Raw genomic sequence first — 26,127 nt, 5'->3', positions numbered from 1 at the left:
CATATCCTGGAATAAGGCAGAGAAAGTATCAGTTAAACATGGAATATCTTGTGCCAGAAAGTAAGAATGTACCCTTAGAAAAAGGGAAACAAGGTAGCACAGTAGGGCATGCCTGTAATCCTAGCTACTCAGGAGGCTAAGGCAGGAGGATTCCAAGTTTGGGGTCAGCCTCAGTAACTTAGATACTGTCTTAAAATAAAAATTAGAGGGGAAGGGGTTGAGGTTATAGCTCAGTGGTAGAGTGCTTGCCTAGCATATGTAAGGCACTGAGTTCAATTCTCAGCATCACATATAAATAAATACAATAAAGGTCTATGAACAACTAAAAAAATTTTTTTTAAATTAAAGTGGAATTTTAAAAAGGGTACGGGCAGGGGGACTGGAGATGTAGCTCAGTAGTAAAGTTTGATTATTAATACTGAAAAAGGGAAAGAAAAGGAAGGAAACAAGTCAAAAGGACACAGACTCAGTATGAATAGGGTTTCCACTAGCCAGAACTTTAACAATTTTGAGCATCAAAATAACATAAAAGGTAGTTAAGAGTTTAATTCATTGAATAACAGGAATTATGTGTCCACATTTTCTTAGTCAGTTTGGGCTGGGAAATTTACAAAATCCAAAACTTATTGCTCACAGTTCTGGAGGCGGAGCAATACAAGATTAAGGTATCAGCAGATTTAGTGTCTGGTAAGTGCCCATTTCTTAAATGTGGTACATTTCTATGTGTACTCAAGTGTTAGAAGGGCAAAGGGGTTAACAAGCTCCCAGACCTCTTTTATAAGGGCACTAATCACCTCCAAAGGCACTACCTTCTAATTTTATACACACATTGGTGATTAAATCAGACGCAGCTATCCAACTCCTCAGCTTATACCCAAAGGACTTAAAACCAGCATACTACATGGACACAGCCTATCAATGTATTTGGGGCAGGAATATCATGGAAGCACAATTCACAATAGCACAATTCACAATAGCTAAATTGTAGAACCAACCCAGATGCCCTTCAGTATATGAATGGATATGGAAACTTTGGTATATATGTTCACAATGGAACATTACTCAGCCTTAAAAGAGAATAAAATCATAGCATTTGCAGGTAAATGAATAGAGTTGGAGAATATAATGCTAAGTGAAGTAAGCCAATCCCCAAAAACCAAAGGCCAAATGTTTTCTTTGATATGAGGATGCTGACTCATAATGGTGATGGAGGGGGAGCATGGGAGGAATGGAAAAACTTTAGATAGGGCAAAGGGGAGGAAGGGTAAGGGAGTAGGAATGATGGTGGAATGAGTTAGACATCATTACCCTAATTACATGTATGAAGACACAAATGGTGTTAAAATACTTTGTGTATAATCAGTGACTTGAAAAATTGTGCTCAATATGTGTAATATGAAATGAGCTGCATTCTGCCATCGTGTGTAACAAATTAGAATAAATAATTTTAAAAGGGAAAAAAGAATTAAGAAATGAATGGTAAAAAAAAATTTTAATGAATCAATTTTAGAGGAACAAAAACATTAAGATCATAAAACAAACTGATATTGTAAATAAATTAATGGGAAGAATAAGTTCTTCCTTACTATAAAAGTACTTGCTAAATAAATTCAGAAGCAACTACAAAATTAGTGATCATCATAGTAATAATTTCAAACAAGAAGTCTCACTGGAAATAAAAACCAGTGGTGAAAATGAAATAAGGATTATTACACATAGTATCAAAATATCTTATAAAATATTAATTACAGAGGAAAAAAAGCTAAAATAACTTTAAAGGGCAGAATCCTGACACCTTATCAAACTGTCAAAGTTGGGCTGGGGATGTGGCTCAAGCGGTAGCACGCTTGCCTGGCATGCGTGCAGCCCGGGTTCCATCCTCAGCACCACATACAAACAAAGATGTTGTGTCCGCCGAAAACTAAAAAAATAAATATTAAAAAATTCTCTCTCTCTCTCTCCCCCCCCCTCTTTAAAAAAAAAAAAGAATTTAAAAAAACTGTCAAAGTTAACATCAATAATAGTGGACAAGTAGGCACCATGTGTACCTGATAAGATGAAATAAGAAAAATATGCATCACTTCCATGATATTCCTGCCCCAAATACCTAAATGCACAAGGAAACATCAGACAAACTCAAATTGAGCTGACAATCTACAAAACAACTTTCCTCAAAGCAGTAAACAAGGAAAGACTGAGCAAATATTTCAGCTGAAGAATACTACAGGACTAAGGCTGTAGCCCAGTGGTAGGGCACTAGCCTAGTATGTGTAAGGACCTTCATTTCACTCCCAGAACTGAAAGGGATGGAGAGGAATTTGCAACAGACATGTAACTGAGTAAAAAAAATGATTCAGGGATGGGGATGTGGCTAAAGCGGTAGCGCACTCGCCTGGCATGCATGCGGCCGGGTTTGATCCTCAGCACCACATACAAACAAAGATGTTGTGTCCGCCGAAAACTAAAAAATAAAATATTAAAAAAATTCTCTATCTCTCTCTCTCCCTCACTCTCTCTTTAAAAAAAAAAAATGATTCAAATTCGATCCTTTTGTTGAGGATAACATTGTTAGTGCAACAGATGGGGTCTCTGAAAAAGGAATATATGGAAATTCTTTGTGTTATTCTCTACTGAATTTGGAAAACTTTCAAAGTAAAATTTTAATCATTTCTGCAATAAACAGATTTTATATCTACACTTTATATTTAATTATATGTACTGTAAAGAAATAGTCTTAGGTTAGTGCTATAGTCTGAACATGGGTAGTGTCCCTCAAACGTACACATGCTAAAGGACTGATCCTCTCGGTGGCACTATTGGAAGGCAGTAGGAACTTTGGAAAAGGGGCAATTGGGAAGTCCTTACATCACTGGGGGTGTGCCTTTAAAAGGGACTTATTGGACCCCACCTGCTCCTTCCTTCTCTGTGCTTCCTGTCCTGAGATGTGAATTTTTATTCCTGCATGTGTGCCCCACCACTGCCATCTGCTGCCCTCACCAAACTAAGCCTATGCAGGTGCCATGCCTTCGAACCGCCAAAACTGTAAACTTAATAGTTTATTAACTTCTTCTCTTTATAAGTAAGTTTCCTCAGGTATTTCCTTATAGTAAGACAAAGCTAATATATTTAGTAAACACAAAAATGGAAATGTGAGACAAAAAGGAGTTTTTAAAAGCTCTCTACAGGATTTGATTTGGCATTAAGTTAACTGGTTCCATTATTTTATATTTTTCAAGAAGTAATATATAAGCCAGGTGGTATACACCTACAATCTCAGCTACTAGGGAGGCTGGGACAGGAAAATCAAGTTCAAAGCCAGCCTAAGCAACTTAGCAAGGCCATAGGTAAACTAGCAAGATCCTGTCTCAAAAATTAAAATGGGCTATCAACATAGCTCAATTGTAGAACACCGCTGGGTTCAATCGCCAGTACCAAAAAAATAAAAAAGAAGTAACATATAGCCATTTTGCCTCACTACCTCCTAATCAAATATACAATTGAAGAGCAATACTACATGTGCTTTTATAAATTGAAAAATAAAAAATACAAAAATTCTGCAACTGCTGAGTGCACTGGCATATGCCTGTAATCCCAGTGGCTCAGGAGGCTGAGGCAGGAGGATCATGAGTTCAAAATCATTGTCAGCAAAAAGTGAGTCGAGTCGCTAAGCAATTCCCTGAGACCCTGTCTCTAAATAAAATACAAAATAGGGCTAGAGGTGTGGCTCAGTGGTCAAGTGCCCCTAAGCTCAATCCCTGGTACCCACCCTCACTCCAAAAAAAACCCTGCAACTGCAGTTAGGGGAAAAAGTCAATAATGGTAGTAGTAATTACATGTTGATTTTATACTCAGGAATATCAAACAGAAACAATTTTATGTTAGAGGAGAAAAGTAAATCAGGTATCTGCAATTCCCCAAACTACCATCTGAAAAGGTAACTATACTTACTTATACTACCCCCTCCCCGAAAAAACATATTAAATAATTTTGTCAGATAAGAAAACAGAAGGATAACACTTGGTCAAGACACTCAAGATGATGTTGTCAAAGTATATGTACTGCTATAAGAAATTTACAAGTGAAAAACATGTTCTAGATATAGTAGAGATGCATCTGTATGTTTGTGACAAATTATCCATGTGTATAATGTGACAAAAGATTAAGAAAAGTTATATCCTAAAATATGAACTATAGTTACTCTGACGGTGCGATTATGAATTATTTGTATTTTCTTCTTTTCTATCAGTATTTTCTGATTTCTCCAACAGACGGTTTACTTTTTTACATTAAAAATAGAAGGTAAGAGGCTGGGGATGTGGCTCAGGTGGTTGCGCGCCTGCCTGGCGTGTGTGTGGCCCGGGTTCGATCCTCAGCACCACGTACAAACAAAGATGTTGTGTCCGCCGAAAACTAAAATAAAATATTAAAAAATTCTCTCTCTCTCTCCCTCTCTCTTTAAAAAAAAAAATAGAAGGTAAGGGCTGGGTTGAGACTCAGTGATAGAGTGCTTTCTCAGCATACATAAGGCCCAAGTTCAGTCCCCACTACTAAAAAGATTAAAAAAAAAAAAAAGGAATAAAGGAAACATTTTTAAAATAATTTTAAAGTATTACTTAAGTTTCTACTTTCTCTTCTACTACTGAATTGGTGACTCTCAGAAAAAAGATCCCAGTAGTGTGACAATGACACCTGGTAGCACTGAAACATAGAATGCTCTTAAAAACAAGGCCTAGGAGAGGTGAAAGGAAAAAGGCCTATTTGCATTATCATAAGGCAATTTCTCTGTACCAGTTTCCCCTATTTATAAAATGGGATTCCTGCTAGTTATTGAACTGAGTTCATTATTTATGTAAAGCACTTAGTGCCTGGCATTCAGTAAGGTATTATTTTATTATTTATTATCAACTTATTTTACAAGTGAGGACCCTGAAGCACTAAAATCAGTTAAATCATTCACAAAGATATTGCTTTGGTTTTTGCTGTTGTTGTTTGCAGGTGGGGCTGGGGGAAAAAGAAAAGGGAGTAGAGGGAAGAAAGGGAAACAGACAGACACATATAAACTAGGCTGAAATCCTGGGTCTCCTTTCCTAAGTTGCTAGTGTGATAAAAGACAAATGGAAGTGCTCAATAAATATTTCCTTTCTTCCTTCCTTCCTTCCTTCCTTCCCCAACACATTTGTATTTCTTCCTGTATAGAAATAGGCCTGGTTTAGGGGTGAGGCTGTCGCTCAGTGGTAGCATACTTGCCTGGCATGTGGGAGGCACTGGGTTCAATTCTCAGCACCACATGTAAATAAATTAAATAAAGGTCTATCAACAACTAAAATATATACATTTAAAAATTTCTTTAAAAAGAAGAAGTAGACCTGGTTTACATTTATTCTCACCCCTAGATCACCTTTTTTAAAACTTCCACTTAAAAGTATTAATTTTAACTGTATTCTAACCAAGTAGTATTCACTAGGAAAGCACACATGGTCTCTTCCATGTCAACCGTTTTTGTGGAATCCCATCATTCAGAAAAGGCAATGCCAGAAACAAAGAGAATACTTAATATACTTTCTGAATGATTGCTAAAAAATTACTTTTATCTTAAATTTCCCTATATTGTATATGCATAACATATCAAGAGAGGAAAACTTTTTTAAGAGACTGGGTTCCAAATCAATGATTAGGTTAGCAATCTTTGATCATTTTGTCTCTTTAGAAAAAAAAAGGTAAATAGGCTATGCTACTGGTAGACCCCATCTAACTTCAAAATTCTACAGCTTCTTGTACAAACTGGAAAATGGACAATTCACAGGCAATTTCATGCCTCAACTATGTTTTCTTTGACAGAAACATCCCATTTCCCCTTGCTCTCTTAGAGAACTTATTTATCTTCCACTAAATACCACCCATTTCTTCCATAAAACCTTTCTACAACCTAAACAGAACAAAATTGCTCCTAACACTTTGGGCCCCCTGATTATATTACATCAATATAGGTGATGACTTTGATATCTACTGTCTCTGTAGTCCCCACATCTTGCACAATGTCTGGCTTGCAGCAAATGCTGAGGATGTGTTTAAAGATTTAAATATACAAAGTTAAATTCCTGTGATGTTTTTGTATCCACCATCTGGGATTTTAGCTTAATTTGAAGATATACAGAGGAAATGTGCAGCAAAACCAAAGCTTTGCAGTGCACACACACATACGCAATGCAAATTTATCTTGACCATTTGTACAAAAGCTACACAAAGGTATTAGTCTTGCAGATATCTGGGCACCCTTGAGAATTATTATCTTAAGCTACCGTAACTCCCTACCTTAAAACCTCTTCACCCTCTATTTCATAATCTTTATAATCTTCTTCCAACTATAATTACTAATGGTCACTTACCAGAATACAAGCTCCACTAAAACAGGAATTTTTGTCTGTCTTGTCACAATACCCAGTGTTGGCATCAGTACCTGACACAGTGAAAGCTTTTTAAAAAAAAAAAAAAAATCAATAATTCTCTTATCTTACAGCCTTCGAGAGTCATGACTCATCTCCTCTATAACCCTATCTCTCACTGACCTATTTCCTCTGCTCTAGCCATTTATAGTAGCCTTCCCAATAAGCTTCTAAGAACTGAAGGAAATTTTTTTTAATATTTATTTTTTAGTTGTAGTTGGACACAATACCTTTATTTCACTTATTTATTTTTATGTGGTGCTGAGGAGCGAACCCATGGTCTCACACGTGGGAAGCAAGTGCTCTATGGCTGAGCCCCAACCCCAGCCCCCCCCCCCCAAGGAAAAATTTTGTACTTAACTTTCTTTGCTATCTGTTGGTACAGAAATAATGTTCAGGAAACTATACCAAATAATAAACAAACAAAACTTTGTTCTTTCACTTCCAATGAATTCACTTTGGATTTAAAACTACTGGTAGACAAAAGCAAAACTAAGAATAACAGATTATGTTGTTTTATTTTTTATTGTCAAGCACATGCGCTAAATACTTTGAAATTACATTAACTGCTACATGTGACCTGTCTGAAAATTTGTACCCCAAATAGAGCAAACGCTCTATGGTGTTATATATGTATCAGTTATAGCAAGATTTTCTTTTTTTTTTTTTTTTAAAGAGAGAGAGAGAATTTTTAATATCTATTTTTTAGTTATCAGCGGACACAACATCTTTGTTTGTATGTGGTGCTGAGGATGGAACCCGGGCTGCACGCATACCAGGCAAGCTCGCCACCGCTTGAGCCACATCCCCAGCCCGCAAGATTTTCTTAAGTAGCTAATATCTTTCAGGAGAAATTAACGAACCCAACAAGTTTCTGAATCTATTCAATACCAAGTCATGTATATAAGTACAACATTATTGTATTTATATTCAGAAAATAGCACCACAACCTTCTCCATTCCCCAGTTTCAGCCAAATATGGCTCTTGCCTGCTTGGACAAATTTAGTTTATAAGTTCCCATAGGCAGCATACATGAACATTATCTACATTGCTATTTTGAATTCAGTTTTTAAATTTTTGAGAATAGAATATAGGCAATGTAAAATTACATTCAAGATAAGAATCTTCAAGCTGAGATGTCTGGATATACTGATTAGAATTAAAATACAAAACAAAGAATAAAAGTCATCCAGTACTCTGATCTAGCACTACCTCAATCTGACAAAATCAGGATCAACTTCTAGGATGAACCTCAGATCACAAGTTCAAATGTATCAGGCAGAATAACGCAAAACAGGCCCCTTGTGCCTACTGGAAATAAGAGTAAGTCTGCTGGGCACTTAGCCTTCTATGGTAGCTCATTTTTGCTTAAACACCCTAAAACAGAATTAATTTTCTAAATGTAATCATATGAAAATAAGGGTGAATTAAGTACTTAGGCTTCAGATACCAATGTAATGACTAAAAATTATGAGAGGTGAGGAAAAGGAGTAACCTGAACAGAAAATATTCTTTAAAAGCTACTTTTGCCACAGCAGTAAAGGAGCGTATATGGTGGGTTTACAACTTCCAAATTTTTTATCAGTTTTATAAACACGTGGGTGAATCACAATAGTCTTCAAAGGAGTTATTCTTCAGGGTATAACCCTTGATTTTCGAGGACCTGAGGTTTGTCTGCTGCCTCCATAACCATATCTGACCATCCCATCTTTCTGCTTCTCCCTCCCCACCCCCATCCTCCATCCTCGCCCAAAACTCGTCTGGAATAAAAGATAAGTGATACGGTGACCAGCACAAATGTAACGCTAAAACTGGCATTAACAAATGATGTGTAAAACAACACCCTATTAGACCTAATCAACCCAGGTCACACTCTCGAGGCCCTATTTGGCGGTGGCCTAAACGACAAAACCTGTACTCCGCAGGGAAGGAGAAGTGCCTCAGGAAAACAAGGGGCTATTCCAGATGGCTTTCCCCACGTCCCCAAGCCGTCAGCAAGCAGCCTTGTTTCGGTGTTACCACCACAGGACTTGTCATCCCGACTTCCCACCCCTAGGATCTAAGAGAAAAGTTAAAAGAGTCCTGGTGAAGGGGGAAAGAACGATCCATCTTCTATGCTTGAGACACAGAAAAGAGCCGTGGGCAGCAGAAACCGGGAGAGGCAACCCAGCATGCGTGGGACACCGGTCATGCGGGAAGTAGGAGGCATCTAGGAAGAGCGTGCAAAGCAACCGACGAATAACAGCGAAGGCAGAGATTGGGATGACAGGGAAATCCGGATGCAGACACTGGGGAAAGAGGCTCCTAAGGGCAAGAGGGCCCCGGCACGCCGGAGGCAGCGGAGCGGCGGCAGTCAGGCAGTCCCCAGAGCCCGGCTCGGCGGGAACGCCCGGGCCGGGCCGGCCCTGGGCCAAGCCGACCCAACCCGGCTTGGCCGAGCGCGGGTGGCGGCTGGGGGCCCGCGGCCCAGGTCGCGCCGGAACAAAGCGGGCGCACAGGGCCTGGCTACTTACAACAAGAAGCTCATGTTGGCCGCGGCGTGAGCTTCGGGCTCGGCGGTGGCGAGGCCTCGCGGCGGTGGCGGCCTCAAAAAAGGGAAAAAAAAAAGAAGAAGAAAAGAAAGAAAGGCGAGAGGAAGACGAGGCGAGAAAGAGAAGGGGAGTGCCGGCAGTTCGGCGGCCGCAACTTGCTCAGCTTTGCTAGTTCCAATGGCAGGCAGAGGGGGCGGAAGTGGGAAGCGCACGGCTTGAATCACTTAATAGGAGGGGAAGAAAAGGGAGGCGGGGAAAGGGCCGCCAACCGGCTCCTCTGAGAACCGCGGCGAGCAGCTGCCCCAAGTCCTCCCCAGCGCCCCCGCCGCCTTCACCCCGCGAGCTCTCGCGAGAGCAGCGGCGCCCACCTCCCCGCGGGAGCTGTGGCCCGCGGTCGCTCACCTTCTGGTCACCTTTACAACCCAGGCCATTTGCGGCCGCTGGGTTCTCCTGTCAGCTGGGTTAAGGGTTGGGGCACAACGCTCGGAGCCTCTCAGCTGCCCTTCAGCAGTCAGGGAGAAAGTGGGCTTCAACTCCAGGATGTCAGGGCCCTGTAGTGAGTGATGAGATTACCACCAGAGATTTTTTTTTTCCAAAGTGAGTGCCCAACAAAAGACAAAAAGTAATGGAATTGCTTTCTCTGCTGGTGTTTAAAAATAGGAGGAAGTTTCGCCAGGTTGGAATGGTTTGGGTGTGGTCCTGCCAAAATAGAAGAAAGGGACTAAGTGGGTTTTCAAGGTATCTGTTTTGTTTTGTTTTGTTTCTTTAGATATTGATGGACCTTTATTTTATTCATTTATTTATATGCAGTGCTGAGAATTGAACCCAGTGCCTCACACTTGCTAGGCAAGTGCTCTACTACTGAGCTACAACCCAGCCCCGGTATCTGTTATTTTTATAGGCACATTTTAAAACCCTGAACTAGGAGGAAATTAGGGTAAGTCTCTGACCAGGCAAGCTAGGCTGTCATGAGCAGCTGGGGAAACTGAGTTAGCCAAGGAGAGCTGAGGTCAGTCCATCTTTAACCCCAGCCTGGTAGCCTAGTCATCAGTGGCCACACTGATTAATTTATGGAGCCCATTATAAGCAGTGATACACAAAACGTCCTAGAAGGTAGAAATGATTCAGTCCTACTTATAGAGGGACTTTCATTCTCACATAGTTAAGGGGCCCAGAACAAGGGTTTATATTCTATTGGTATGATAAGTTGTTATTTTATTAAACAAAAAAATGTTGGAATCTACTTCTATTTCTGGAACAGCCTGCTATTCACTGGGATAATTCGAGAAGATTTATTTATTTATTTATTTATTAAAGAGAGAGAGAGAGAATTTTAATATTTATTTTTTAATTTTCGGCGGACACAGCATCTTTGTATGTGGTGCTGAGGATCGAACTGGGCTGCAGGCATGCCAGGAGAGCACGCTACCGCTTGAGCCACATCCCCAACCCCTCGAGAAGATTTATAGGCTCAAAATAAAACAGGAGGTCGAGCAAGGTGGCATACACCTGTAATCCCAGCAGCTTTTAAATAAAATACAAAATAGATTTGCGGATGTGGCTCAGTGGTCAAGTTCCCCTGAGTTCAAACCCCAGTACACCCCGACCCTTCTCAAAAAATAGATGAAGCAAACGTCTGTTTCATATTTATTTCTTTTCCCAGAATAGAATTTAAATCCCATCAAGCCTCTAGATCCCATTCACCAATTTACAGGAAATACAGGGGACAAAAGAATGTAGAAAGAACGTATTGCAATTATGTCTCTCGGATGCAGTCAGCAAAATCTAAACTGTAGGGATATTATACAGAACCTAATTCCTTCAACAAATAAATTGCAAAAAGAAAAATGGAGCTGAAGGAATAACTGTGTTATTCAGCTTTCCATTACTTTGACAATAACTGATAATCAACTAAAAAAGAAGTAAGGATTATTTTGACTCAGGATTTCAGAGGTTTCAGTCCAAGGTCACTTGGCTGGAATGCCCTTGGGTTTGTGGCAAATAGTACATCATAGGAAGCATGTGATAGAGCACGATGCTTACCTCATGGCAGCCAGAAATCAAAGAGAGAAACAGGAAGAAACTGAAGTCCTATCATACCCTTCAAGAGCATGCTCCTGAAGACCTAACTCCCTCCCACTGGGCCTCCTGAAGGTTCCACCACCTCCCAGTAGCACCAAGCTGAGGGCCAAGCCTTTAACATGTGGGCCTTTGGGAGATATTCCAGATCCAAACTATAGCAGAAACTTAGAGATAAAAAGAAATGTAAGGAAAAAAAAATCAGCAAATTGATACATGTAGACTCATTTGCATCCTGATTCAAATAAGCAATGTGAAAAACAGCATTAACAAATGTTTGTTTGTCATTTATGAGACGTTTGAAATGTGGACACTGACTGGATATTTTTGTGGTAATGATGCTGTAGTTATGATTTTTGAGTCCTTGTCTTTTAGACATATGTACTGAAATATTTACCAATGAAGTAAAATGGAAAGAATTTACTACAGAATAATATGAAATGGGAAAATGAGAGTACAGATGAAATAAGATGGGTTGATAACTGTTGAAGGCAAATAATCAGTAATTGGCATCATTATGTGATGTTGTATACTTTTGTTTAGTTTTTAAATTTTCAAAAAGAAAAACAATAGGCCCTTTTCTGGAGAAAAAAAAAGTTTGTTAATGATTGGAAATTTAAAATGTGTTGAAAATGAAGAAAAATTTTTATACACTAGACTTTCTTTGCTCTCACATTACCCAGCTTTTTTTCTGTTTATAGGTAAAGATAGTCATTCACCCATGGAACTAAAAGCAGCCAGGCCTGGCGGCGCACACCTGAGGCAGGAGGATTGCAAGTTTGAGGCTAGCCTCTGCAACTTAGTAAAACCCTGTCTCAAAAAATATTTTTAAAAGTGGGCAGGGGCTGGATGCGGTGGCGCAGCAGTGAGATCCCAGCAGCTCAGAAGGCTGAGGCAGGAGGAGGTTCAAAGCCAGCTTCAGTAAAAGTAAGGTGCTAAGCAACTCAGTGAGACTCTTCTCTAAATAAAATACAAAAGCGGGCTGGAGAAGTGGCTAAGTATTTGAGTGCCCCTAAGTTCAGTCCCCAGTACCTCCCTTCCCTGCAAAAACCTGGGCAGGGTGGAGTCTAGGGATGTAGCTCAGAGGCAGAGTACCCATGGATAACCAAATAAATAAATAAATAAATAAATAAACCAAAAGCAAATACTATTAATGTCAGAGGGAAGAAATTCTCATTCCAATCCTGCAAATAAATCCACCTCAGAAGTTCTTGAGAAGCTTTTCTCTTCTGATTTGGAAATGTGATCTGACCCTGGTAGAACAGACACCTGAACAACAATACTGGAAAAGTTATACCTGGGTCGCAAATACTGGGTAACCTGATGAAATGCATTATACTGTACAGGAATGTTTTGATTGCAGAATTTAGATTGATGTGATAATTATTTCATCTGAGTTCATTACATAAGACTGTTTTTTTTCCAGCTACCATTTATGGACTATTTCTATGGGCCAATAACCTTTAGAACTTGTATATTTTGTCTCAATTTTTTATTTCTTATATTATCCTATGAGGTTGATATTAGGTGTTGTTTTGCCTGTTTTATAGATAAGGAAAGTGGTGCTGAGAGATTGTATAACTTGTTCAAAATCAATAAAGTTACTAATAAGTACAATCTGAATTTAGTGAACACCATTTCCCTTCTGTCTCCCTATTATATATTATAATGAATATATTCGAAATGATTTTTGGAATGCTACCCAATCTCACTTCATATAAATAAGAAATTCAACCTGATCCCTATCAATGCTATTTAGATTTAATTCTTTATCTTGTTTCATCAAAGACAAACCAATGTCAATTAAAAATGCTTCTCAAACTGGGCACAGTGGTACATACCTGTAATCCTAGCTACTAGGGAGAATGAAGCAGGAGAATCACAAGTTTGAGGCCAACCTGGGCAACTTAAGCAAGACTCTGTCTCAAAATAAAATTTTAAAAAGGGCTGGGAATGTAGCTCTGTGCAGGGATTCTTGGGTTCAATTCTTAGGACAGGAGAAGGGGAGTATGCTTCTCAAGGATGGGTTGATTTGTCTCAGAAAATAATGAAATCACAAAAGTTTGGTTCATGAAACTTGGTCTGTCAGTGCATTACTTTGTCACTAAAACCCATAAACCATCAAAACAAAAAACTTCTTAAAGTAATTCTTTGTTTAAAATGGAAGAAAGAATCTTCCATTGACCACAAAGCTAACCGAATACCCTCTCCATTCTAGCTATTTGTTCTTTGAAGATGGGTTTTGTGCAATAGAATGCCTAGATTTTAGGGAATGATAAAGACACAAATCATTTGTTTATCCATTCAATGTGCATTTGTTGAGTGTTTACTATGGGTCTCTGTGAAAAAAGGGGGGCTGGGATGTGGGGGGCATAGTCCTTGTCTCATAAATCCTATGTATATCATTGGAAAATACAGAAAATCAAATAAATAAAAGCAAAATTCAAAATTGTCTAAGTATCATTGAGGAAAAGGTCCACGTTGTATGTTAGTATATATTATAGGGACTTCACCTGTTTTGAGGATAAGAATAGCATAGACATTGTTTTTTTTTTTTTTTTTTGGTGGGAGGAGCCACACTTTAAGAACTTTTTAGAAAGTTCTACTTTCTGTATAATTGTGAGGATCTTAGTCCATAGGGCAAAAATTATAAAAGGCTTCTTGCATGGACCTTGCACTTATTTCACTAAATATTGAATTACATTTTTTGATCTTTCAAGTTTTATATTGCCCAAGTTTTCTCTGCTAATTTAAAACCACATAGCAACTTGTCTAGTAGCTAGTAAGTTGCATGGGAGAAGGAAGGAGGGTCCTTTTTGAGCCTATTCAAAGCTGCTTTTCTCAAGTTGATAGGACATTGCCAAGGTCAGAAAATCTAAAATTAACTCTACCAGCTGTGTTTGGGTTTGCTTCATATATTTCATGGGCTCAGGGGGCTCAATCTGCTGGCTTGCTTGCTGCTTCAAACCTCTGTGCTCTTAAAAAGTTTGTTTGCTTGGAGTGCATGTTGTGCACAAGACACAGTAACTAAGCAGCTTGAAAGTATATGGAAACTAAACAAATAAGTCTGTCCTTGAATCTCATAAAAGTCTAGCAACAATGTAGGGGGATGAAGGAGTCACTGCTGAGTTTGTCAGATGAGCAGCTTAACTTATAACCTTGCTGAAGTTTCCCAGAGAGCAGGCTGCTGATGTGCTGTCAAAGATCAAGTGATGATGATGTCGTTTTAGGGAGCCTTTTTTTTTTTTTTTTTTTTTTTTTTTTGAGTCCACCCATCTCCACAAGTTTCTTTAACTTGAAGGACCATATATAGACATAAAGAGTATCCCAACTGGGTGCAACTTAAAAATATCCTAGGAATCAGCAGCTGTTATTTTCACCCACACAGATTCTCAGTTGGCTTAATTAAATATTTCTTAAGAGCTGTAGCCCTTTTAAGTTTTACCCCAGGTACTTATGCTGCATCCCCTACTCCATTGCCTTCCTCAGAAATAAAAGGCAGAGTGGAGAAATGAAAAAGATCAGTCAAAAACACTGCAGTGTTGGCATCAATGTAAATAATTAAATGTGGAAGTCAGATCTCTGTGCATGGTTTTGAATTCCTGCTTATAAGACTGCTAGAATTCAAGGTCCCCTAGCCATCTCTAGTCTTGACCATTTGTTCTCTCTTGCCTGTAGCCATTACCACACCCACTTCTTGGCGTCTCTTTCTTGTTTCCATAGTTGTCATAGTCATAACCATAGCAACCTGAGTAGGCCACAATCCTCTTATAGCTGGAGACACAAGATACTGCTTTATACAACATAATTACCCTGTCCTGAACCAACAAGAATATGGTCCCAGATAGTCAAACCATTTGTTTTGCCTCAGGAGAAATAGTCTAACCCTACCTAAATATCACTATCCTTGATAAGGCATCAAAGCAACCAGGAAGCACCCACAGGGCAAAAAACTAAGTACTTAGTACCACCTTGAAATTTAACCAGCTTCCAAATCCCTTATTTATAGACTGAACTCTGGTTTCACATGAATCGTTTTATTTGAATACAGAATAAAATGCAAATGAAAACTGTAATAGGAAGGAAGATTTCTTATCCAAAATTGAACTTTTTTAAAGGAAGCGTAGTGCCCCCCCCTCTCTCTTACACACACACACACACACACACACACACACACACAATACTGGGGATGGAACCCAGGGGCACTTAACCATTGAACCACATCCCCAGCCTTTTTTTTGTATTTTATTTTGAGACAGAGTCTCACTGAGTTGCTTAGGACCTTGCTTTGAACTCACGATCCACTTGCCTCAGCCTTACAAACCACAGGGATTACAAGCATGCACTACCATGCCTGGCTCTTGTAGTGCACTTCTTATAAGAGAAATGTCTGACACCTTCCCAGAGATTCAGTCAGTCCATCAGTCAGTAACATTTAATAAACACCTACCACAAATCAGTTTCCATGCTAAGAGTGAGAATTCAAAAGATATACACATCATAACCTCAAGGAATTCATTTCTAGCAGCAGAAACTGGAATAGAAATCTTACAGAAAAAATAATCCCTCTTATAATAGGATTATATGCAAAGGGCTACAGGACACTAACTAGTGAAAAGAGGTTATTTTGAGAAAGATAAGGATCAAGGAGAGTTTTACCAAAAAAGCTGTCATAAGAGGTTAGTAGATCTTTGCCAAGTAAAGAAGGGGTGATGGAAAGTAAAGGCAGAGAGAAGGCACTGCAGAAAGAATGCAACAATGTAAAGCTCAGGGGCATAAAAATACATATATAAACCAAGAGTAGTAGTACATTCCTGTAACCATATACCCAGGAGGCTGAAGCAGGAGAATCATAAGTTCAAGGCCAGCCTCAGCAAATTAGTGATACTGACCCAAATTAAAACATAAAAAGGTTGGGGAAAAAAATTGATGATCAATTGCCCCTAGGTTCAATCCCCAGTACCCACCCACCCCACAAAACAAGTACAGTAAAAAAAAAAAAAAAAAAAAAAAAATGTTGACTGCCAGAATCACATACACCTTCATTCATTCAACAAATATTTCTAAGTACTAACTATATACCAATTACTTGGGTAAACACTGGGGATATTTAATAGACTACAAAACATCTCTAGCCCTAAGAAGTTTACATTCTAGTGAGGAGAAGATTTTCTGAATTTAAGTCAGTGTATAAACTCACTAGTTGTATTTACATTTTAATTATCAGTAATTATGGCATGAAAATGCCAAGCCTTATTAAAGGAATGTTTTTAAATATGAAGCTGGGTACAGTGATGCACACCTATAATATCAGTTACACTTGAGGTTGAAGCAGGAGGATCACAAGTTCAAGGCCTGAGCAACTTAGTGAGATCCTGTCTCAAAAAAAAAAAAAAAATAGGATAGAGGGTATAGCTCAGTGGTAGAGCACTTACTTACTTGTCTAGCGGTGTAGGGGGGAATATATATATATATACACACACACACACACACACACGCGTGTATGTGTGTGTGTGTGTGTGTGTAAGTATTAGAAACAAAGTGGAGGAAGTAGAGATAAAAGACCTTCTAACCACCATGTAGATGATAATTTCAATGTTCATTTGAACTTGCTTTTGCTGAAAACAAAAAATCACAAATCCAATCCTATGGGAGGTACTCTAAATACAGCTAAAATACAACCTTTAGCTGTGAACTTAAGACTGCATAGAAATTAGCAGGTCTAAAATTAAAGCAGGAATATGTGTATTTGTATGTGGGGGTAAAGTAAAGATGGACCCATAACTCTGTTTCTAAGAAAAAAGCCTTCCCCTTCTCCTTTGCCTCCTGCCTCCCTCTGGCAACCTCCAGGGACCTGGTATCACCTATCAGAGTCACTGTCACAGGGCTGTCATGCTTGTAATTTCCATAAGTCTTCCCTGGATCATCAACATCTCTCACAAGACCACAACCTGGCTCAAAAGGCCAGTTCCTCCCAGGAGACCTTCTGTGGTTACTCTGGATAGGACTGAAAGCAGCTCTTTGTTTGCGGTGATATCCTGGGGCCAATTGTGGCTGCCTGTCCTGCCAGGGCTCAAGGAGAGCTTACATAATCATGGAAGCACATGAGAAGCTAAGCCAATTCTGGAAAGAGACCACAGAATCTTCAGGAAATGAAAGGAACTAATATTTATTTTCTGCTGTGTATATAATTTTCTACCAGTAATCTTGCAAGACTCTTTATGCCTCATTTAATTTTCACCACAACCTTGTGACACAGATATTATTGTCCCAGTTCTATGGATGAGGAAATTTAATTACATCTAATACAAGACCTATAGTAAATAGTAGATCTGGGTCTATCTAATTAATGTAGAATCAAACTATCTCAGAGTATTTTATTATTGAAGAATTTGGAGTTTTTTATTTTTTATTCTAATTTGTTATATATGACAGCAGAATGTATTACAATTCATATTACACACATAGAGCACAATTTTTAGGATAATGATGTCCATCATTAGGATAATGATGTCCATCTCATTCCACCATCTTTTCTATCCCATGTCCCCTCCCATTCCCTCCTACCCCTTTTCCCTATTTAGAGTTCCTTTAATCCTCCCATGTTCCCCCTCCCAACCCCACTATGAATCATCCTCCTTATGTCAGAGAAAACATTTGGCATTTGGTTTTTGTGGATTTGGCTAACTTCACTTAGCATTATATTTTCCAACTCCATCCATTTTCCTGCAAATGCCATGATTTTATTTTCTTTTATTGCTAAGTAATATTTCATTGTGTATATATACCACATTTTCTTTATCCAGTCATCTACTGAAGGGCATCTAGTTTGGTCCCACAGTTCAGCTATTGTGAATTGTGCTATACATATATTGTGCTATACATATATTGCTGGTGGGACTGCAAATTGGTGCAGCCATTATGGAAAACAGGGTGGAGATTCCTTCGAAACCTGTAAACCATTTGACCCAGCTATCACACACCTTGTTCTATACCCAAAGGACTTAAAAAACAGCATACTACAGGGATACAGCCACATCAGTGTTTATAGCAGCACAATTCACAATCGCTAAACGGTGGAACCAAGAATTCGGATTTTTAAGTGGTACAAAAACAGATGTAGGGCTGGGGCTGTGGAAGAGCGCTTGCCTAGCATGTGTGAGGCACTGGGTTTGATTCTCAGCATCACATATAAATAAATAAAATAAAGGTCCAGGGGCTGGGTTGTGGCTCAGTGGTAAGGTAAAGTGCTCACCTAGCATGCATAAGGCACTAGGTTCGATCCTCAGCACCACATAAATATAAAATAAAGATATTGTGTCCACCCAAAACTAAAAAATAAATATTAAAAACAAATAAAATAAAATAAAGGTCCATTGACAACTAAAAAAATATTTTTAAAAAGCAGTATAATACTAAATCATAAGTTAGGTAAGTTCTTTCCTTTAAAATTTATTTTCATTTCTTCTGATCATATCAAGAAGAAAGGCAATTTTTTTTCATTAAAACATAATATTTTATTATTGTACTGTACCCATCTTTGCTGGGTACAGTACAATAATTTGGTGCATGTATTTAATGTGTAATAAACAAATCAGGGTAATAAATAATATCATCTCTTCCAACATTGATCATTTGTTTGTGTTGAGAAGTTTCATACTCTTGTAGCTATTTTGAAATATATTGTCTTGAATCATTATAACTTATAGTTATCCTACCAAGTTGTAGAAAACCTGAACTTCCTCTTCCTCTGTCTGGTGCCTTTTATCTAACTGCTTTCTGTTCCCCCATGCTCTCTTCTTCCAGTCTTTACTGACTGCTACACCACTCTGTTCTTCTAGGAGACTGATTTTTTAGTTTTCACATAAGAGTGAGTCTTTCTGGCTTAATTTCCTTAACATGATGGAGAAGGTCTTGGTTTGATGCTAGTATGTCTTTAAATCCTGATAGGCCAGGTGCAGTGGCACACAACTGTAATCCCAGCAGTTAAGAGGCTGAGGCTGGAGGATCATTAGTTCAAAGCCAGCCTCAGCAACTTAGCAAGGCCCTAAGCAACTCAGCTCTTGTGTAATATTTACTCTTATTGAATTTACTCCTATGTTTTCCTGCTACATAACACATGTGATACTTATAGTTTCCACTTATAGTAGTGATATAAAGTATAGCAGATAAGTCAAGCTCCAATTTCTAGCGTCCTGTTATCCAGGTTCAGCTATTTACTAGCTACTTGAAATTGAAGAGCTAATTAACCCTTGTTTTCCACACTTGTAAGATAGATTTGATGGCAGTTGTCTATTAAATATGTAGATTCCAAGAGATATTGCATTTTATTTCAAGCACTTAGAACAATATTTAAAATATGTGTTTGTTCAGTGTTAGTTATTATGAAGTTTACAAGAAAATGAAGTGACTCAGGAGGCTGAGGCAGGAAGATCACAAGTTCAAAGTCAGCCTCAACAAAAGTGAGGCACTAAGTAACTCAGTGAAAACCTGTCACTAAATAAAATACAAAATAAGTATTGGGGATGTGGCTTGGTGTTTGAGTGCCCCTGAATTCAATCCCCAGAACATTCCCACCAAAAAAAGAAAAAAAGAAAGAAAGAAAATGAATCATCTTCAATCAGGGTTTTTTAGCCTTGGCACTGCTGATATTAAGAACCAGATAACTCCTTGTTGTAGAGGCTGTGCTGTTTATCAGTTATGTTTAACATCCCTAATCTCTATTCAATACATGGTTATCTTGCTCCCTTTCCCAGTTATAACAAACACAGATATCCTAATATTGATATAATATTGATATATATCCGAGATTGAGAATTTCTGATTTAAAGGAAAATGTTATGTTTATATTGTACTTAGAGCCAGGTGTGGTGGTGTGCACCTGTAATCCCACAGAAACAGGAGGCTAAGGCAGGAGGATCACAATTTAGCAAGACCCTGTCTCAAAATAAAAAATAAAAAGGATATGTAACTCAACGGAAAGTACCTCTGGGTTCAATCCCAGTAAGGCGGGCAGGCACATGTTGTATTTCAAGATGACAAACATCCAAAGGTATTATGGGAAATACCTGAAGTTTGGAAAACACTGCTGTAAGTCAATGCTATTCTAAAATTAATGCTAAAAGTAAGAATTTATTGTTTGTACTTGTTGGTTTATGAATACACCCTAAGTTTCCTATTAAAACTAAAAGTATTCTGACAACTTAAAAAGGAACCAGGACGAGGCACAGTGGTGCATGCTTGTAATCCCACTGACTTGGGAGGCTGAAGCAGGTGGATCATGAGTTCCAGGCCAGCAAAATCTGGTGTATTAATAGGCCCAAAAATGTCTTTAAAAGGTCTGGTAGGTGATTCTAGACTCCAGGCTGCTCTGGAACACTCAGACACAGAGTTGTTGTACTCTGCATTGATCTAGTTAGAAGAAGTGTTCCTACTTTCTTCTGTTCTGCCCCCAACCACAAAATTATTTTTGCATTTGTAATCTAAATTGCCTGGGTGGATAAGCTCAGTGACCTAGCTAATGACTCCTCATCTACAGGGATGAATCCTTTACCCAGGCCACATCAGAGGCTAGTGGTCAGTTTGTGTGAAGACTGCTCCTGATCTTCATTAATAATGTCTTTCATGGCCTAAATGAATATCATTTCATGCTACACAGTGTTCTTAAAATCAAAGTTGATATTTTAAATAAATGGAAATATATTACTATTATATGAAAATATCTGTGTTGCCTAGTTAAATATAAATTTAATGCAATCCCCTAACCCACAAACGTACCCACAGGATGGGAATTTCAAAAAACAATTGACCAAACTTCCAGAAAAGCTGAAATATACAAATTCAGCTAGGAAAATTCTAAAAAATAAGGGGAGAGAGGGAGAAAGGAAGATGCCAGATATAAAACATTACTTAGTTACAATGTTTAAAAGGTTGAAAAGAAAGCAAGATCAATGGAAAGTATACAAGGAGAGAAATAGAAAAATAGTTAATGCAGGAAAATAGATTATTAAATAAATGGTGCTGGGACAACTGGATAGCTACCTGAAAAATTTTAGTCCTTCTTTAATTTTTTCTAGTACATGAAACCTCAAATGATCAAAGATTTAAACATAAAAAATAGAATTCTATATGGAACTATGGAAAAGAAAAGGTTGTTTTTCGTTTGTTTGTTTTGTTTTGTTTTGTTTTTCTGCTTTTTTCTTTTGCTGGTTCTGGGGTTGAACCTAGGGCCTTTTACATGGAAGGCAAGCATTGTACCACTGAGCTATATCCCCAGCCCCAGAAGAATTTTTGTTGTTTTGTGTTACTTGGGACTGAACCTAGGGATGCTCTACCACTGAACTACACCTCCAGTCCTTTTCATTTTGAAACAGGATCTTGCTAAATTGCCCAGGCTTGTCTGGAACTTGAGATCTTCCTGCCTTAGCCTGCTAGTCACTGGGATTATAGGCATTTGCCACCAGGCTCAGCTAGAAGAATTTTTAATCTTATTAGAAAGGCTTTCCAAGCTTAAACTAACTCCAAAATCTGGAATCCATGCACATATATACACCAGATACTGATAAGTGTTATACATGAAAACAATATGGTTGATAATAAAAAACATTAATAACAAAAATTTTGTCTACAAATTGGAAAGAATATTTGCAATATGTTGCATATGTAGTGCTAATTTCTTTACTATATAAACAGCTCTTGTAATTCAGTAAGACAAAAGATTGCAACACAATTTTAAGGAAAAGTAAATAAAGAAAATAGTCTGTAGCTATAAAATAAATAAGACAGATCTATGTAAATTGATTTTAAATTATCTTTCAGGTACATGAGTAAGAAAAAAGCAAAATAGAAAAATAATATAGCAGTCTATTACTTGTCAAAAATAAGGAAGGGGTCATATTTGAAAGACCACGTATACTGGGCTGGGGATGTGGCTCAAGCGGTAGCGCACTCGCCTGGCATGCGTGCGGCCAGGTGTTCGATCCTCAGCACCACATACAAAACAAAGATGTTGTGTCTGCTGATAACTAAAATAAAAAATTTTTTTCAGAAAAAGAAAGACCATGTATATTGGTTTCCTATTGCTGGAACAACAAATTACCACAAATTTACTGGATTAAAACAACACAAATTTATTTTCCTGTGGTTCTGGAGACTAGAAATCTGAAATGGATTTCAATGGGCTACAGTCAAGGTGTTATTAGGGATGCATTTTGGAGGCTCTAGGAGAGAATTCATTTCCTGGCTTTTTGTAGCTTCTACAGGCTGTCTGCAATCCTTGGCTTATGGTCCCACATCATTCTAACAATCATAACTTTGTTTCTGTAATCACACCTCCTTCTCCAACTCTTCTGTCTCTTTCTTCTGTGTTTTAAGAACTCTTGTAATTACACTGGACCTACCCAGACAATCCAGGATAATTTCACCATCTCAAGAGCCTTAATTTGATAACATTCACAAAATTGCTTTTGCTATATAAAGTAATAATAATAGTGACAGGTTCCAAAGAGCAGGATATGAACACCTTTGGGGGACCATTATTATACCTGTCACACCAGACAAACTGATGAACCAAACAGAATCAACTTAAAAACTACTGAAAGCAATGGGATAATTTGTTAAGAGTTGCTGGGTATAAAATGAGCACACAAAAAAGCAATAAACTAATCATTGAGCAACCAAAATGATAAACTACATAGAAATATATATGTTATTGCTTATGCAAGAAAACATTTTGGGGAAGGCAAAAATAGCAATATGAAGATCAGAAGTGCACAGGGTACCTCACATTGGCATAAGAAAACCCTGTGGCTATCTGTATTGGCATCCCATTTTTCAGTCATCCACCAGGTGATAGAGGTTACTGTGCATTTCATTTTCATTTAAAAAAATTTTTTTTAGTTGTTGATGGACCTTTTTTTTTAATTTACTTATGTGTGGTGCTGAAAATCAAACCCAATGCCTCACACATGCTAGGCAAGCATTCTACCACTGAGGCACAACCCCCCAGCCCCTGTACATTTCATTTTAATACCTCATTAATTTTGTTGGAATTCTAGGATGTCATTTATGAAAAATAAAACTTTTTTTTTAAGTTAAAGAAAAAGTACACAGGATAATTATTTTCCAGTGTATCCCCTTTGGTATCATTTAAGTCATTTCATATCCATCTCCTATACATCAAAATAGTTAGCTATATCTAATTTTGTCCTATCCAGTTTGTGCTAAGTAGTATGATTTATCTCCATTTTTTTGAAATATTTACTTTTTAGTTGTAGTTGGACACAATACCTTTATTTCACTTATTTATTTTTATGTGGTCTTGAGGATTGAACCCAGGGTGTCACACATGTGAGGTGAGTGCTCTACCACCGAGCCACAACCCCAGCTCCCGATTTATCTCCATGTTATAGATAGGGTAACTGAGATTACCAGTTTCATCTATTGAAGTCTGAATCTAATCTTGTCACTGCCTCTTTAATATTCTGTATAAATCATTTTTTTGTTTTAGTTTTTTTAAACTATCAACTATCCAACTCCCCTTTCCTATTTTGGGGAAGGAAATCTGATATTATGTATGATTTTGGTAGGATTCAGCATGATCCATTTTTTACTGTGGAAATTCAAGAGGGAAGAAACTGGATCCTCCTGCCCAGGGCATTGACTCTGGAGGCAGTTCCGTTGAAAACAGGGAGCACTTAGATCTATTCATAGGAACCTACAGAAGCATCCCTCAAATGGGGGAGACCATTCTGTTCTAACTAAACAATGTTTATTATACTTTGTGGGTTTTGACTGGAAGAAGTTCTTTCATTTCTTTTTTTCTATTTTCCTAGACTTATTCTCAGATTCCTGCTGATCTTATGAGTCCCATGAAGCTCTTCAACGATATTCTTCCTCCAACCATTTTCTTGCAACAGACAGCCCTTACTTCAGATAGCACTCAAGCCTCTTAGAAAGCCAAGCAAGGTGCCACCTTATTTTCTTAGGTCTCTCTCTTGTCTACCTTGTCCTTAATACATATCTGGATTTTTCATAGTTTCACAAACATGCTGATATGGTTTGAATGCCCCCTCCAAAACTCATGTTGAATTTCATTGCCACTGAGACAATATTAAGACATGGGACCTTTAAGAAGTAATTCGATAATGATAATTCTGCCTCGTGAGTAAATTAATGCCATTACTGTGGGAGTGGTTCCTGATTAAAAGGGCGAGTTCAGTCAGATTTCCTGTTTTGCATGTGTTTAACTTGCTCTTCTGCCATGTAATGATGAAATAGAAAGGCCCTCACCAGAAGCTGTGCTCTTCAATTTCCCAGCCTCAACCGTAAGCCAAATAAGCTTCTATTGTTTATATATTACCCAGTCTGTGGTATTCTGTTATAGCAATAGAAAATGAACAAAGACAAATTACAGCTTTTTAGTCCTCCATACTTATCTAGAATGCTTTCTTACTTATATAAAAAGGCAACTTCCTTTTTGAACTTTAAATAACTACTTACTTCAATTATAGTTTCTGTAAATAACTTCATAGTACTTTCTCTTCTCCTATCATGTATTACAGTAATTCTAATGTTATATTTTAAATATTTGAAATATTCTTTTAAAAATAATTTTTAGTCATCAATGGATTTTTTAAATATATTTTTATTTGTAGATGGACACAATATCTTCATTTTATTTTAAAATTTTTATGTAGTGCTGAGGATCGAACACAGTGCCTCATGTGTGGGAGGCAAGTGCTCAAATATTGAGCCACAACCCCAGCCCAATATTTGAAATATTCTGTATCACACTGACAAGTCCTTAGAAATATCAGACCATCAGGGTCTGGTGTTACAGCAAAGTAATGTTTCTTAGGAAAAATTTGTGGACTAAATTTGTGAAGTTAGTTAAATGTATTTTTGATGATTCAGGATTATTTTGGGGCTAAGAATGTAGTTTGCTGTATAGCTCAGTGAAACAGCACTAACCTAGCATGTGAGAAACCTTGAGTTCAGTACCCAGTAGACAAACAATAACAACAAAAAGTTATTGCTGGGTGTGGTGGCACACACCTGTAATCCCATGAACTAGGAGGATCACAAGTTTGAGGCCAGCCTCAGCAATTTACTAAGGCCCTGTGACAAAATCAACAAATAAAAAGGGTCGGTGATGTAGCTCAGTGGTAAAATTCCCCTGGGTTCAATCCCCAGTACCAAAAAAAGATTATTATAAACACCCCCCACTTTTTGCCTGCTTCAAAATAGCTTTTTAGGGTGATTTGTTCCTTTAAAACAATCACAAGCATGTTTATAACTCAAGCTACTCAGGAGGCCAAGGCAAGAGAATCACAAGTTCCAGGCCAACCTGGACAATTTAGTGAGACCTGTCTCAAAATAAAATGAAGGGGAAAAAACAGGGAATTAAGGGCTGGGATATATTTTGGTGATAGAGCACTGGCCTAGCATGTGTCCTGGGTTCAATCTCCACTACCAAAAAATTGGCAGCTTAAAAAATAGTTTCTCATATATTTTCTTGGTGGATTATTGTTTTGTCACACATGCTAAACTAGGGTAATAAGTTTCAGAGAGATTGAATAACTTTAATCTAGCAGTTATCTAAGATTTATACCCAAGCATTGTTTTGTTTTGTTTTTACCTTGTTTGATCTGATCTACCACTATGTGGTAAATACTATTATTATCTCCATTTTGTAGTTGGGGAACTGAGATCACCAGTCAATAAATGATAAAGCTGATATTTGAACAAGATCTGTTGGCATGAAATCAGCATCCCAAATTATTATGATGCACTCATAAATTTATCATAACCTCTTACTGATTTTTTTTTTAATTTTTGTTACTCTTTTTGTTTGTTTGTACTACTAGGGATCAAACCCAGGGGTGCTCTACCACCGAAATAAACCCTCAGAACTTTTTATTCAATTTTTAAATTTTGAGACAAGGTCTCACTAAGTTGCTGAGACTGGCCTCAAATTTGGGGTCCTCTTGCCTTAGCCTTCTCCAGTTGCTGGGATTAGAGGTGTTTGCCACTGCACCTGGCTACCTTATACTGACTTTTTTTTGGAGGGGGG

General features: G+C 37.9%; 1 protein-coding gene across 2 annotated transcripts in view; it reads right to left on the bottom strand.

Moving 5' to 3' along the window:
* Window positions 1-9,244, bottom strand: part of Mob1b (MOB kinase activator 1B) — a 58,016-nt gene extending 48,772 nt beyond the window's left edge. For both annotated transcript variants that reach the window (XM_076864368.2, XM_076864369.2), the window contains exon 1: window positions 8,958-9,244. In XM_076864368.2, coding sequence (XP_076720483.1) covers window positions 8,958-8,971 — 14 coding nt within the window. In that variant the 5' untranslated portion in view covers window positions 8,972-9,244. The remainder of the gene's footprint in view (window positions 1-8,957) is intronic.
* Between the last annotated feature and the right edge of the window lie 16,883 nt (window positions 9,245-26,127).

The sequence above is a fragment of the Callospermophilus lateralis genome, chromosome 8, assembly GCF_048772815.1.
Source record: "Callospermophilus lateralis isolate mCalLat2 chromosome 8, mCalLat2.hap1, whole genome shotgun sequence".
NCBI classification, from domain to species: domain Eukaryota; kingdom Metazoa; phylum Chordata; class Mammalia; order Rodentia; family Sciuridae; genus Callospermophilus; species Callospermophilus lateralis.
Note: the sequence above shows the minus strand (reverse complement) of the source record. Positions and strands in the feature narration are given on the sequence as shown.